The sequence below is a fragment of the Lactuca serriola genome, chromosome 6 (genome assembly GCF_051521515.1).
Source record: "Lactuca serriola cultivar US96UC23 chromosome 6, Lser_US96UC23_V15, whole genome shotgun sequence".
Lineage (NCBI taxonomy): Eukaryota > Viridiplantae > Streptophyta > Magnoliopsida > Asterales > Asteraceae > Lactuca > Lactuca serriola.
This window is the reverse complement of record NC_136413.1, coordinates 107,870,390-107,884,677: the sequence shown is the minus strand read 5'-3', so window position 1 is coordinate 107,884,677 and position 14,288 is coordinate 107,870,390. Positions and strand designations below refer to the sequence as shown.

At 37.3% G+C, this 14,288-nt stretch overlaps 1 protein-coding gene across 3 annotated transcripts; it reads right to left on the bottom strand.

The window, feature by feature from the left end:
- Positions 1-2,252: 2,252 nt before the first annotated feature.
- DRT101 (phosphoglucosamine mutase-like protein) lies at positions 2,253-8,013 on the bottom strand. Of its 3 annotated transcripts, none has more exons than XM_079004353.1 (9): positions 7,860-8,013; positions 7,516-7,781; positions 6,750-6,872; positions 6,170-6,312; positions 4,961-5,215; positions 3,368-3,759; positions 3,080-3,255; positions 2,739-2,835; positions 2,253-2,664 (listed from the first exon to the last, which is right to left on the bottom strand). In XM_079004353.1, exons 1-9 carry the CDS (start codon positions 7,918-7,920, stop codon positions 2,522-2,524), a joined length of 1,656 nt encoding a protein of 551 aa, XP_078860479.1. In that variant the 5' UTR covers positions 7,921-8,013; the 3' UTR covers positions 2,253-2,521. The 3 variants fall into 3 exon arrangements, with proteins under 3 accessions (XP_078860479.1, XP_078860480.1, XP_078860481.1); XM_079004354.1 differs by having other exon boundaries at positions 3,368-3,747; XM_079004355.1 differs by lacking the exon at positions 7,860-8,013 and having other exon boundaries at positions 6,750-6,891; positions 7,516-7,758.
- Positions 8,014-14,288: the final 6,275 nt, after the last annotated feature.

Sequence of the window (14,288 nt, the reverse complement as noted above, 5' to 3'; positions counted from 1 at the left end):
ACACTTACGTTTCTAGGCACAGAAAACGTGAGCTTAAGATCGCCACCCTCTTCTGTAGAGGAAGAATTGTTTATATATTAAACAAGATTAGGGTTTCATTAGGGTTGGGCCATCATTAGTTTCTTTGGAAGCAAGTAATGTTAATTTGGATTCAATGAGGATTTAGGGTTACATAATCACCCTCAAGAAATTGAATTTTCCACTATGTTCCTATATGTAAAATCCGGTGAGGTTTTGGGGCGCTGCCCCTTGGACCCTAGCCAGGGGATCTGCCCCTTGGACCCCGCTAGGGGCGCTGCCCCTTTGGAAACCCCGGACCCCCGACTAGTCGTCAAACCGGCTTCTAATTTGATATTATACATGTGTTCACTTCGTACATATATTAGAGTACAAATTATGAAGCCTCTTAGCTCACATGTTAGTTCCAATTACTTAAAATGACATGGTGACACTAAAATCACCAACAATATTGTGCGAATGTGTGAACAATGTTATTCTATAAGAATTACTAAAAGAATAGGTTGTTTGCTAATGTGAATACGTTCAATAATACACAACTTCGTCATTTTCATGCATTCTCATTAATTCTTATTCATTTTTTTTTCTCACGCATCGCTTTTTTATTCATTTTAATTCTTACAGAATACGATTCAATAAACATTCTAATAGAATGAGAATAATAAAAAAAATTATAATAACCTTATAGACGATTTAATTAGTTAGAATGTATGATAACGACAATAATTATGTAAGATTAAACGTATTCACATCACCAAACAACATATTTTCTTTGTCATTCTCACAAAATAGTCGTGTCCACACGTCCGCACAATAGAAATTTTATGTGCATGAAATCTGAATTTATGTGTATAAAATCAGATTATATGTTTATGAAATCGGAATTTGTATGTGTATGATATCAGATTTTGTTGAAATCAGAAATAAGGAATTGTTGAAATCAGAATTTATATGTGTATGAAATCAAAACTTAATGAAATCAAAAATTGGAAATTGTTGAAATCGGAATTTGTATGTGTATGATATCAAAAATTGTTGAAATAAGAAATTAGAAATATTGTTGAAATCAGAATTTGTATGTGTATGAAATTATAAATTGTTAAAATTAGAATTTGTATATGTATGAAATCAGAAATTATTGAAAGCTTGTATGATCTTAGTATGATATTGTAACTTGTTCAAATGTTGGTATGAAATCTGAACTTGATTGAATTTTGTTATGAAATCAGAAATTGTTGCAAGCTTGTATGATCTTGGTAGGAAATAAGATTTATGCTTGATTTATGTTGGACATGTGTGTTAAGTTGGCTGATTTATTTGGAAGTTGGAGTGTGGACAAAAGTTTTTTTGAAACATGTATACACGAACTAACAACTAATAATTGAGAGGGTAGTGGCTTAAAAGGAAGCTCATGTGCGAGATTCTCATCCTTAAAACAAATGGCTCCTTATCATTTTCCAGTGTAAAGAGACATAGTTATTGCTTGTTTAGTGGTCCATAATTTTATAAGCAAATTCAATATTCAAGATGATTTATTTACGAACTTTGAACAAAATACTATGGTTACTCCTGACGTGCAAGATGGATGAAGTGAGAGCCAAAAAATTTAAGATAGAATGGGTTCAGAAGCCATTGACTATATAACCACTTGTGTGACCAGATTGTTAATCAGTTACTTTCAAATGGTTAACGCTAAATTTGTATGCAAATCATTATGTACTTTTTGATTTTACGTGACAATTTGCATTTGGATTTTATATGACAAATTGTATTTGGATTTTGAATTATCTATGTTTAATTTGTATTTTATGTGACAGATTGTATTTTTATAATTATTTTATCCGGCACAAAAGACAACATAAGGGTAATATGGTTATTTTTCATTATCCAACACAGTCATTCAGAGAAATAGTCAAACATCATACTCGGCCAGCTTCTAACCTAACCATCAACTATCAAATGACCCCTTGCGTTTCTTTTTCATATGAAATTTTCCATAGATGCCCCCATTTCTTTCTTTTCTTCTCAAAAGTGATACGTTGAAGCCACAATCCAACACTCAATTTCATATACAAGAAGTGGAAGGGTTTATAAAACACCCCCATATCTTTTTTTCTAAGAGACAATTCTTATAAACCGTAATGTTCCTTTTACATCCGATGTTTTGTTTGTAAGAAAAAGGATGTTTACGATAGCTATAAGATGTAATTTAGTAATGTTAGATCACATGCAAATAACCATAAAAGTTATTATTTTGGAAACGGTCAAATTCATAAAATCGTCCATGTAAATTCCAAGTTGACACAAAAAAAGGTTTGACTTTAAGATTGTTACAAAAACAAAAAATTGTATTCTTTTTTAATCCCATTCACACATACTGTATTCTTGTCCGATATAAACCAATGGCTATCATGTTCTTGTTCTGTTATGTCTTGTCCTGTCATGATTGGGTGCAAAAAGACATAAAAGAAACTTGTTAGGCTATGAAGTGAGAGCTTCTTCTTCACCCAAGAAACTGTTGAACAATTTTTGCTACAGAATCAGCAAGCTCGTCTGCCTCCTCCTGTGTTTTTGCTTCTGCATAAACTCTCACAACATCTTCTGTTCCTGATGGCCGTACAAAACATCTACCTTGTGGGTATTTAGCTGCACACAACAATTTAATTCTTAATATTATTATTATTAGGGCAAGTATGCGAGAATATTTGTATAAAAGTTACCGGTTAATGCAGTGATAGCTTCTTGAAGGCCAGGTGGCTTCTCAACACTGGTTTCTGCATTAGTGGTTACCACAGCACTTCTATCTGCAACTTTTACCTGCCGCCATTTGCAACTCATCGTTAAACAAAGACATGAAGCACACATGTGCCAGGTGGCTTCTATCAGGACATCTAAAGATTTCTTTTTTCTTTTTTTGTTATACTTTTGTACTAGGACTTAAATGGGACAAAAATTGCCACATGGGAACAAGGTGGGACCACGACTCTCATCTTCTCGTGTTTATCATTAAAAAAAAAAAAAAAAAAAAAAAAAAAAAAAAAAAAAAGTTGAAGTGAGCGACCTTAAGTTGTCTGCTTGGCAGATCATGATAAAGTTCATTCCATTTATCAACTGACCATCCCATATGTTGTAAGATGGCTTCAACTAAAAGCAACCCACTCAGGGCATCACCAACAGCCTGATTCATCAGATTAGCCACTGCCAGTAACCTCTTGGCAGCATTCTGCTTCTCTAAACCTTTTAAAAAACAAAACAAATCTATCAAATTAGTTGCAAAATCAGCATTTTTTGTCCTTACACACAAGGTTTCTAGGGCTATTTTCCATTGGATGATAAGGATTGGAAGTACCTGAACAAGGCTCATTTTTTATACCATCTAACCAACTTAATAAATGATCCGAGAATAAAACTGTTCCATGACCATTTGCTTCGAAATAGATACCAATATCATATTCTTCCGCTTTTCCATGTAAATACTTCACTCCCGTGGGGGTAAATACGACTTTTAGTCCCAAGTCGTTTAGGTATTTAGTGGATGCACCATTAGCATAAGCCGTTTGTACAACACCAACACCAACATCTTCATTGAGGATACTTAATTGCTGTTTGATAAATAAAGCAAACAAGGATAAAATTTTGTCTCCATCGACTAGGTTGATTTTGTTGTCTCCATTTGATGTGAGTGTAAAGTATACAAACCGATCCGCATCTCCATCTAGACTTGCACACCTGAAACACTCACTACAACCATTCAAGTTCTCGAAAGGATTGGAATTGAGAGGATTTTAAATTTAAATTAGTTATGCGGAAAATCGAATGGAATTTCATTTTGTTCCGTTGTATATTATTATTATTATTATTATTATTATTATTATTATTATTATGTTTTCGGTTATAAAATTTTTAAAGAATTTAGAATGTAAATAATGACAAATCATGAAATTCTGATTTACTGACTTTTTGTGAATTATAGTTTTTTTTTTTTATTTGAAAATAAATTAATATATTCATGAAAATATTTGAAAACCTTCCTATTAATTTGTTCTACATGGAAATCTTTTAGAGATACTAATAGTTAGACATAATTACCCGATAACACACCACTATTTGAAATCAAATTTGATATAAATGATGAAAGCCTATTTATGACCAAAAATTTGGTATAAGATATATTTCATTTGCAAATACACAGTTTTATAAAATATATGATTTATTTTACAGAATATATAATCAAAATCAACTTATCTAAATTTTCAACAACAACTGACATTTATTGATCTTTTGTACAACTTGTGTTTGTTTTTATAAAATACATATTTGAAAACAGATTATAAATATTTGTAAAAATATTTGAATTCCTCTTTTATTAATTTCTTGTTCACGAAACTTTTCTATAACTATTATAGAGTCAAACATAATTATTCAATAAACCAAGACTATTCAGGAACAAATTAGATATAATTACCCAAAGCGTATTTAAGACTTTAAAAAAAAAAAGCGTTAATAATATTTATTTCTTTTGTAAATACTGAGTTCTTATAAGATATAAAATTTACTTTACAGAAAATATAATCACAATCAACTTATTAAGAAGTAAATAAATCGAATTTACCATCTATAAAAATATGACTAACTTGTTTTTTACAAGCACGAACTTTCTACAAGATATAAAAATTACTTTACATGAAATAGCAATATAAAATTTTGGGTTTTAGAAAGGGTAATTCAATCATTTACACAAATGATGGAGGATTGGAATTGAGTTTCATCACTTTTAGGAAAGGAAATTTGAATTCCTTCAACAGTAGAATTTTCTGAATTGCAACAAAATTCAATTCCAATGGAATGAATGTAAAAAAGCACAAAGGAAAGTGCAGAAGAGTTTCTCTTTTAGGAAGGGTATTTCAGTCATTTGGCAATTAAGAAAAGAAAGATGAGTCACCTTATCCCAACATCTGAATGACCAAAAAAGCCTTGAGGAGCAACTTTCTCTTTCTGTACATAATCAGCACCAACTCCTTCATTTAGTATACCTGAATTACCTGAATTACGAATCTCTAAATGCAAAAAAGCATTCAACTTTTCTTTCAAAACTTGAAGCTTCTCCCCACCCACTCCATTTGAGCAATCAACAACCAATTTCCCAATTGGATGATGATTATCTCTGCTCTTCTCGGGTATCAAATCTATCAAGCATCTAATGTAATGTAATCAAATTAAGGGTTAAATGCACATTTCCTTCCATATAATATTTAGAGTTTATGTTGAAATCTGTCATCTAACTATTCAATGTGTCCACATTTCTCAACTCCTTCAACATTTTTACATTTGTATCTAATACGCCTTTATGACAAAAAAAAAAAAAAAAAAAAAAAAAAAGAATCCATAGTCACTAAATGTTGGTCGATAGTAGGATATTAATATATAATTTATTTACACTCTCATAATTAGATATCTTATACTATATTTGTCTATCAAATTAAATGCAAGAAACAATAATAAATTTCTATTAGTTGTTTATTATAGCATCCAATTTCTTTTCCTCCTATAAAAGCATGCGCTTCAAAATTTACCAAATTATAGGAATGTTAGTTGAAAATATACAAAACAATTTTTACTGCTATAATTTAATAGATTTAAAAAATATATATATAAAGGTACGTTGTGTGTGTGTGTGTGTCTATATATATATATATATATATATATATATATATATATATATATATATATATATATATATATATATATATATATGCAACAATGTTTCACTCTTTGTTCCAATTTAAACAACAATGTTTTATTTTTACCAAACCAAATTATGCAACCATGGTTCCTTCCAGTTATGCAACTTTGTTTTATCTTATTAATTTATGCAAACAATGTTTCTCTCTTTTTACCAATTTATGCAACAATATTTTATTTTTTTACCTACACAAATTATGCAGCGATTTATCAAAAGGGTTATACAAGTTAGTAATAAAATGTTAAATAGTGCTTCTTTTGGTTGTGATTGAAAAGCATATTTTGTGTAGAAAACCACTTTGTTGCATATATGCACATTTAATTCTAGAATCAAAGATTAATAGAAGCAAATAAAAATAGAATATTGAATTTTTCTTTATGTCATTGCCAATAAGAAGTAAGAAGCAACCTAAAAGAGGTGGAAAGTTGATCAAAATAATGAAGCTCGGTTGCTTTCAGACCCTTGTTTCTGGCACGAACCATCCAATGCAATTCTGGAGTTGTTACAATCCCCATATCAATTGCAACAGCTCCCACTACACAACAAATTCCCTGTAAATTAATCAAACATAAGATACCACAAGAGAATACATGTTTTCTTCTTTATCATTGCTATTCTTCAAGTATTTGAATAAAGAAATCTTATGTATTTGTAATGACACTAATGGGATGTTACTTTGGATCCAAGAATAATGTTTTAGGAAGGAATTAGAATCTGAAGGGATTGAATTATGTCACATGTTTCATCTTGTGATTGATTTACACACTAATAATGTATTTCCCTTGGTTAAATCATTAAATTTATTTTTGACTGTTTTTAAAAAAATCCATTTTTCTTGTTACCCAATTTAGAGATCAGTATTAAAAAAGCACAAAGGTTTAGACTAAAGTTCCCGATTCATTAAGCTATGATTATTATTATTGACCATTAAACTTAAACCTGATTTTCTGGATTTTGACCCAAACTTTAATTTGAGCCTGTGTCTTACTTTGTTTGCAGCTTCGAGAAGCGATTCACCACTGGGCCTGGTGTCTCTTCCCAATAAAACTGTTGCTGCTGCTTTTGCTCCATCAAGTGGTATGTTTTCCTTCTTTGCAAAGTCAGTTATCAACTGTTTCAAGAAATTTTCACTGTGTTTCAAAGAATGATATCTTAATAAGAAAAAATGGTAAGTACAATGCTACAACTCGGTAGACATTTTAAAATAAAAAAGGAGCATGTTGGAACTACAATGTCATAGTAAGAAGAAATGAAAGTAGGATGTTGTAAGAACAAATAAATTTATCCCTTACATGAATGGTTCCCTACTAATTCCTTCCAAAAAAAAATGAAAGGCTAACTACTCAAAAGTAAGGACCATATCAACAGTCTTAATTCACTGGTGAAATCAATCATGGGCCTTCTTCTGTAAAACATAATGAATTTAACTTACTGGCTTTTATTTCGATGGTTATTGCCAATCTAGTAGAAAGCATGTAAACAATCATGTATCAAATTCAAATATACCATGGAAACCTATCCAGAACGTCTAGAACACTCTAACCTAATCAGTCCTCGTGTGTTTGTCCTGCCAATGAGAAGGTGAGAATCGATAATTGAGGTCTAAGGATCAAGCCCAGGCATCTCCTTCCTTGCTCTGTGTCCATGGTGGCCATGGAACCAGTTCGTGGGGACCGTAAAGGTGGCGTTTACCCTTTTTAACACTCTAACCTAAACATGTTGCCCTCAATTGCGTGTAAGATTCTAACTCTAACCTTGACGAGACTTTCAGGATCTGGAGCGTTAGCGATAGAATCAGCAAATGGCTCCCAATCTTGAGTGAGCATTCCGCCGCTTGGGTCAGCGACTTTGATGCCATTATCAGAGACTTTGTTGTGTGAAGCAGTGATCATCAACCCGATCACCGCTCCTCCAGTCTTCAAAGACCGCAATGCCGCCAGAATCCCGATTCTGAATACTGTTGACTGGAGGATCGATGCGTCGGCTCTGAATCCGGCGGTGCCATAAGAGAGCTTAGTTCCTTCAAAGTCGGAATTGAAAACCGAAGAATGTTAGCTTTAGACATTGGAGAATTAAGATTTTGATAGAAAAACAAAACCTTTTGGCGGCGGGAAACGAGAAGAGGATTGAAGGAGAATAGATCGCTGTTCTTCGTTCATCCCTTTTTAGTCCTGTTCATTCGCCTGTGAATAAACGAGAGATGCTTTGTTCTCAACGATTAAATAGATTTTTGACAAAACTATAAAAATGGTCCTAGGAAAAAATTTCTAACTTATCAAAAGAACACGTTTGCTTGTATTTTTTTTTTAATTTGAAAAACTAAAACGTCTTCTACTTCTAATATATTTTTTATTTTTTTATTTAATTTAAAGTTTTATTAATAATAAATATGAGACTCACACACACAACACCAAAAAGAAAACATCACCCACTTCCTTCCATTGATGAACAAAAAAAAACCACCCTTTTAATCATCATTTCTTAATAAACAGTCTCAAATAAAACAAGTTCAACAAATAGCGGCGGACTATGACCACCTATCGGAAGGATACTTCGGTTTACAAGATGAAGATTACGGTAGCCCCAACAATGTCGATATTGCCATCTCTGATTCAGGAAGCCTTGGTTCATGATGATTGAGGGAGCCATGGTTTAGGATCCACCCTCATCGCCACTTCTCCCTCCCTTTAGGTTTGCTCAGACCGGGTTGTAACCCAATCCTCATCATCACTACCTCTACCAGTATTCTTGATACGATTTTTATCGGAAAATTAGAGTTTAAAAGGGAGAAAGAGATGAAAGAGGGTGGAGGAGATTGGGAGGGCATGATCTAGGTGTTGTCGCCCCACCAAATACATGCATTTGGAACTAAATTTGTTGTCGCCGTCAACTGTTATGTTGAGATACATGGATAATGAATATGGAAAAGAACAAATCATGTTACAAGACCTAATTGGGTTTTGGTATGTACGACTTCTTCAGTAGCTCGATCGAAAAACATATGCCATAAGTAATACTTTAGAGGATCAAATTTTAAATTGGAGAATTCAAATGGGATAATTGAATTAAAGGGATAACTAGCTAGATCACCATCATCTTATACCTATCATCACTATCATCACAATAGTCCAACACTGTAACATCCGGATTCCCAGGTATATTATTGTTATTCAATTATTTTGGAATTTGTGGAGCAACTCGTCGAGTTGGTGCTTAGACTCGTCGAGTAGGGTCGCGAATTCTCATCCGGATTAATGACCGGACTCGGCGAGTCCGCACTGTTTAATGAAACCCTAATTCCCAGGTTTTGGAGCCTATTTAAGGGCACTCATAGCCTCCCATTGCGGCTACCAGTCCCTTGAGAGAAACCCTAAGTGAGCTAAATCGTTTGTGATGAGGAGATGCCATATTTGATCTTTCTATCATTGGTTTAGCAAGAAGAAGGTGATCAAGATCAAGAGAAGGCTGAAGGAGATACTTTTTGGAGGAATTCTAAGCTCAGGAGTGCTTATATGAGGTATAATATCGATCCATCTTCTGTTTTGGTGATTGTTTATAGAGTTAGGGTTTTCTAGACCCTTTGGTAGATGGTTTTGATTGAGTATATGGTTCCTTTTCGTATTATGGTCTAAATCTGGATCCATAGAGGTCCAGAGACCTTACTCCTTTGAGCTTTATGTGGATTGATGGTGAATATGAACTTAGGATGTCATATTAGAGGTCATTTCTTCAAATAGAACCTTGGAGCCTTTGCATGGGCATCAAGCTTCGAACTTTACGTGATTATTGGGACTAGAAAGGATAGATCTATCGAGTAGAGCATCAGATCTGACCTCAGGAAGCCATTGGAAGTGAGCATGGTTTGGACTCGCCGAGTCCATGAACAGACTCGACGAGTCGAGTCGAGTTGTCCCGAGACTGTGAATATAGAGAGTGACCCGCCGAGTTAAGTGAGTGACTCGGTGAGTCAAAAGAGAATCAGAGGAGTAGAGTTCACGTGTAGACCCGCCGAGTCGCCCAAGTACACTTGACGAGTTAGGTCAAAGTTTGACCGTTGACTTTGTTGACTTTTAGGGATTGGTCAACAATGGGGTATTTGAGTAAATAGAGGGGTAAAATGGTCTTTTACCCATCTGAGGATGCTAAGAGAGGGTGGGGTCTAGTCTCGAGAGTTATATTTATGATCGTATCTTACTTTATGTGATTAGGCGGAGGCTAGACTATATTGCTATCGAGTCAAGGATTTATCGAGACATCTGAGGTGAGTCTTCTCACTATACTTTCCCTTGAGTGGTAATTAGAGTTATGTGACAGAGTTATGGTATGCTATTTATCTGGTGTGTTGCACTGCATTATTTCTATGTGATTTATGCCATGTGTATATCAGAGTATGTTAGAGTTAGAACCGGAAGGTTCACAGAGCTAGGACCAGAGGGTCCATAGAGTTCGGGGCACAAGGGCCCACAGAGTTATAGCCTCGAGTGGCTAGTATGTGTTATGTGTGGTATTTTAGGGAACTCACTAAGCTTCGTGCTTACAGTGTTTTGTGTTATGTGTTACAGGTACTAGTGAGGAGTGCGGGAAGGCGCCGACATGATTCGTACACACCCATCGGAGTTTATTATGATATGATCTTGGGATTTTGTATTAAGATAATATTGATACATTGTTTATGAAAGTAATTATGAATGAATTATTATGTTTTTGAAAAGTGAAAAATTGGTTGAATTTTTACGGTGTTACAAGTTGGTATCAGAGCCTTGGTTTGAGGGATTCGGATGCATCTTCGGGCGTATATGAACACAAACTGAGGATTTGAGGAAAATTTTTGATAATAAAAGTAAATTTTAAAAAAAAAGAGTAAAAAGAGTTTTGAGACAAACAGAGCAGAGCCGTGTGTACGATCAGCTAGCGCCTAGGCCTGTCGAAAAAACCCGAAACCCGTTCTACCCACCCGACCCGTTCCAAATTCGGGTAGAATGGGTCGGGTAGAACGGGTAACGGGTATAAACATTCGGGTAATAGGTTAACCCGATAATAATATAGGTCGGGTTTTAGGTATGAATATTTATTTTCGGGTATACCCGAATACCCGAATTCGTTTTTTAAATAATACCAAATATACAATGCAGTCACGTACGCACACTTCAAATAAAACAACACCCTTCGTTTCCTTCTTATGAACGACACCTCGACAGTCGATGCAAACTTGCAAAGGGAATACGACACTGAAGCTGAAGTCCTGAACCGTCATCACAATTCTCAGTTTCTCACTATCGCACGGAATAGAATTAAAAAAAGTACATAACATATTATAATGATTTGTATTGTTATCATATATGTACTTGTTAATTGTATGGAATATTTTCCTACCTGATTTTTTATTAAACCAACCAACATGTAAAAATAAAAAAATAAAGAAAAAAAATTATCAATAAGTGTCATTTAAGAAATTTTCAGGTATACCCGATAATTACCCGACCCGACCTCAAACCCAAATACCCGAAAACCCGAATTACAATATAGGTTAGGTATCGGGTATTATTTTCTTAAGGAAATACCCGTTCTACCCGAAACCCAAAAATTTTACCCGTTCGACACCCCTACTAGCACCCAAACGGTGATTTCCCAAAATACCCTTGTAATAAGTGTTACGAGATATATTATGTTATGATGAGATATATTACGCATGCTAGAGTAGACTAGGTATCCTTATTAGGACTAGAGTGGCCTGATATATATGATGCCTTAGTTTAGGAGTTTTGCTACTAGGGATGCTTGAGAGTGTTTAGATAGCAGCGAGAAGCTTATGAGCGATCAGCTAACGAGTAGCATATGATTTAAGAGAGTAGAGTGCTTGGAATTTGGGACTCTGGGAGGAGGACTTGGGATGAATGCTAAGGCGGTGTGGTCGGTAGTATTGGGCTCTTACTACCGAAGGCACCGGGTCAGTGCGCAACCCAAGTAAGAATCCTTAGGGTATCAGAGACCTAGTAGGATTAGGGTATCGAGTGTGTGTACGCCTGAGCGAGTCTCTGATATCTTGTGTTGTATTTCAGAGAGGCATCATGGTGGGGACACGTCACAGACCAAGGACTAATGGAGGGGGTGTGAGCGATGAGGAGCTCCGCCAGATGATTCATGAGGAGGTGGTTGCTGCCATCCGCGCTGAGATTCCAGAGATGTTCGGGTCTATCAAGACCACCATGATAGAGACATTTGACGAGAGATACACTGCTCTTTCTGATGCTGCTGCTGCTGCGGCCACTGCAGCTGTACTGCGGCTAGACCACAGGGTGGTGATGCGTTGCTGTTCCGGGAGTTCAGCTACACAAAACCATCAGAGTTTGATGGGACCCAGGACCCGATTGCAGCGATGAGGTGGATTTCAGACATCGAGGGGTGTTTCTTCACCAGCTCATCTCTAGAGCATTTGAGAGTCCGGTTCGCGTTGAACCAGCTTTGCTTGGGAGCGAAGGACTGGTGGAAGTTTGTGACGGCACATTATTTGTCTGCTGAGCTTGCTGCAGTGACTTGGGAGAGGTTCAATTCTATGTTCCGAGATGAGTACGTTCCCCAGGTGGAGAGGGAGCGTTTGGCCCAGGAGTTTCTAACCCTCAAACAGGGTACTGAGTCTGTCACAGTGATTACGAGGATGTTCCATGAGCGGGCGATGTTCTGCCCAGAGCACGTGTCCTCCGAGCAGGCACGTATGAGCCGATATCTGAGCATTTTGAGGAGGGATATACGGGAGTTCGTGGCAAACTCGATGTATCGGAAATTTGTTGAGCTTCAGGAAAATGCCCGAAATAGGGAGATATAGCTGGAAACCCAGGCTAGGGAGGAGACTGAGTCTCACGGGAAGGATCGGCGACCGGTGCAATCTCAGCTAGCAGCCAAGCGAGCCAAGCCCGCTGATTCGAGATCTGGGAGTCAGAAGGGCCGCACTTGTGGCAAGTGCGGCAAGAGCCACGATGGGGTGTGCAGAGCAGGATCTTGCTACAAATGTGGCAAGGAGGGGCATATGGCCAAGGATTTCCCCAAGGGGTTTGCAGTATGCTTTCACTGCAACCAGACTGGACACTGCAAGGCAGAGTGTCCACAGTTGCGAGGGACATCTCAGGGAGCACCTTAGGGATCTGCCCCTGCTGCTATCAGAGCTACTGAGAGTCGGCCAGTGAAGGCCGAGGTACCGAAGGCACGAGGGAGAGCCTTTCAGTTGACTGCGGAGAGGTCCGTGCAGCGCCCGATGTCGTGGCTGGTATGTATTCTTTCATGTATTTACTTTTATTTTGAGATATTGTGCTTATATTATGTTATGCATAGGTACTTTTCTTGTGAATTTTGTACCTCCTTGGTGTTATTTGACTCGGGTGCGAGTCGATCTTTTATATCTTTGGTTTTTAGTCAGCACATCAGTATTAGTCGAGAGACGTTGAGTCGGCCTCTGAGAGTTTCCATAGCTGACGAGAGAGCGGTGTATGCCACAGAGGTGATTCGAGTTTGTGTACTCGAGATTTTCGGAGTGGAGTTTCCGATTGACTTAGTCCCTATCGCGATGGGAGATGTCTGTGTCATCGTGGGCATGGACTGGTTGAGTAGATTTGGAGCAGTCATCGACTGCGAGCAACAGCTGGTGACCATACGAGACCCTAGTGGGGGGAGTTCTTTCGGTGTACAGCAAGGGTACACATTCTGGGTCGGCATTTTGTTCAGCCGCTAGAGTGAGGCAGAGTCTACAGCAAGGCTGTAATGGATTTGTAGCATATGTGATGGATACGAGGGTTGATTCAGAGAGACCGAGGCCAGTTGATGAGGTTCCGATAGTGCGTGAGTTCCCGGATGTATTTCCGGAGGAGTTACCGGGTGTGCCTCCCGAAAGGCAGGTTGAGTTCAGCATCGATTTGGTTCTGGGGCTGCGCCTATCGCCAAGGCGCTCTATCACCTTGCGCCTCCAGAGATGCAGGAGTTATCCTCGCAGCTTCAAGAGCTGCTGGGGAAGGGGTTTATTCGGCCGAGCAGCTCGCCGTGGGGAGCACCTATTCTTTTTGTCAAGGAAAAGGATGGTTCACACCGGATGTGCATTGATTACTGGGAGTTGAACAAGCTGATGGTCAAGAACCGTTACCCGTTGTCGAGGATCGACGATTTGTTCGATCAATTACAGGGAGCATCTTGGTTCTCCAATATCGATTTGAGGTCTGGATATCATCAGGTGAGGGTGCGAGATGAGGACATCCAGAAGACAACGTTCATGACTCGTTACGGGCATTACGAGTTTGTGGTGATGCCTTTCGGGCTCACCAATGCACCGACGGTGTTCATGGATCTCATGAACAGAGTGTGCAGGCCGATGTTGGATCACTCGGTGATCGTGTTCATCGACGACATATTGGTCTATTCGAGATCCAGAGAGCAGCATGAAGAACATTTGAGAGAGATCCTTGGAGTTCTGAGATCGGAGAGGCTTTATGCCAAATTCTCCAAGTGTGATTTCTGGTTGCGAGAGGTTCAGTTCCTAGGGCAC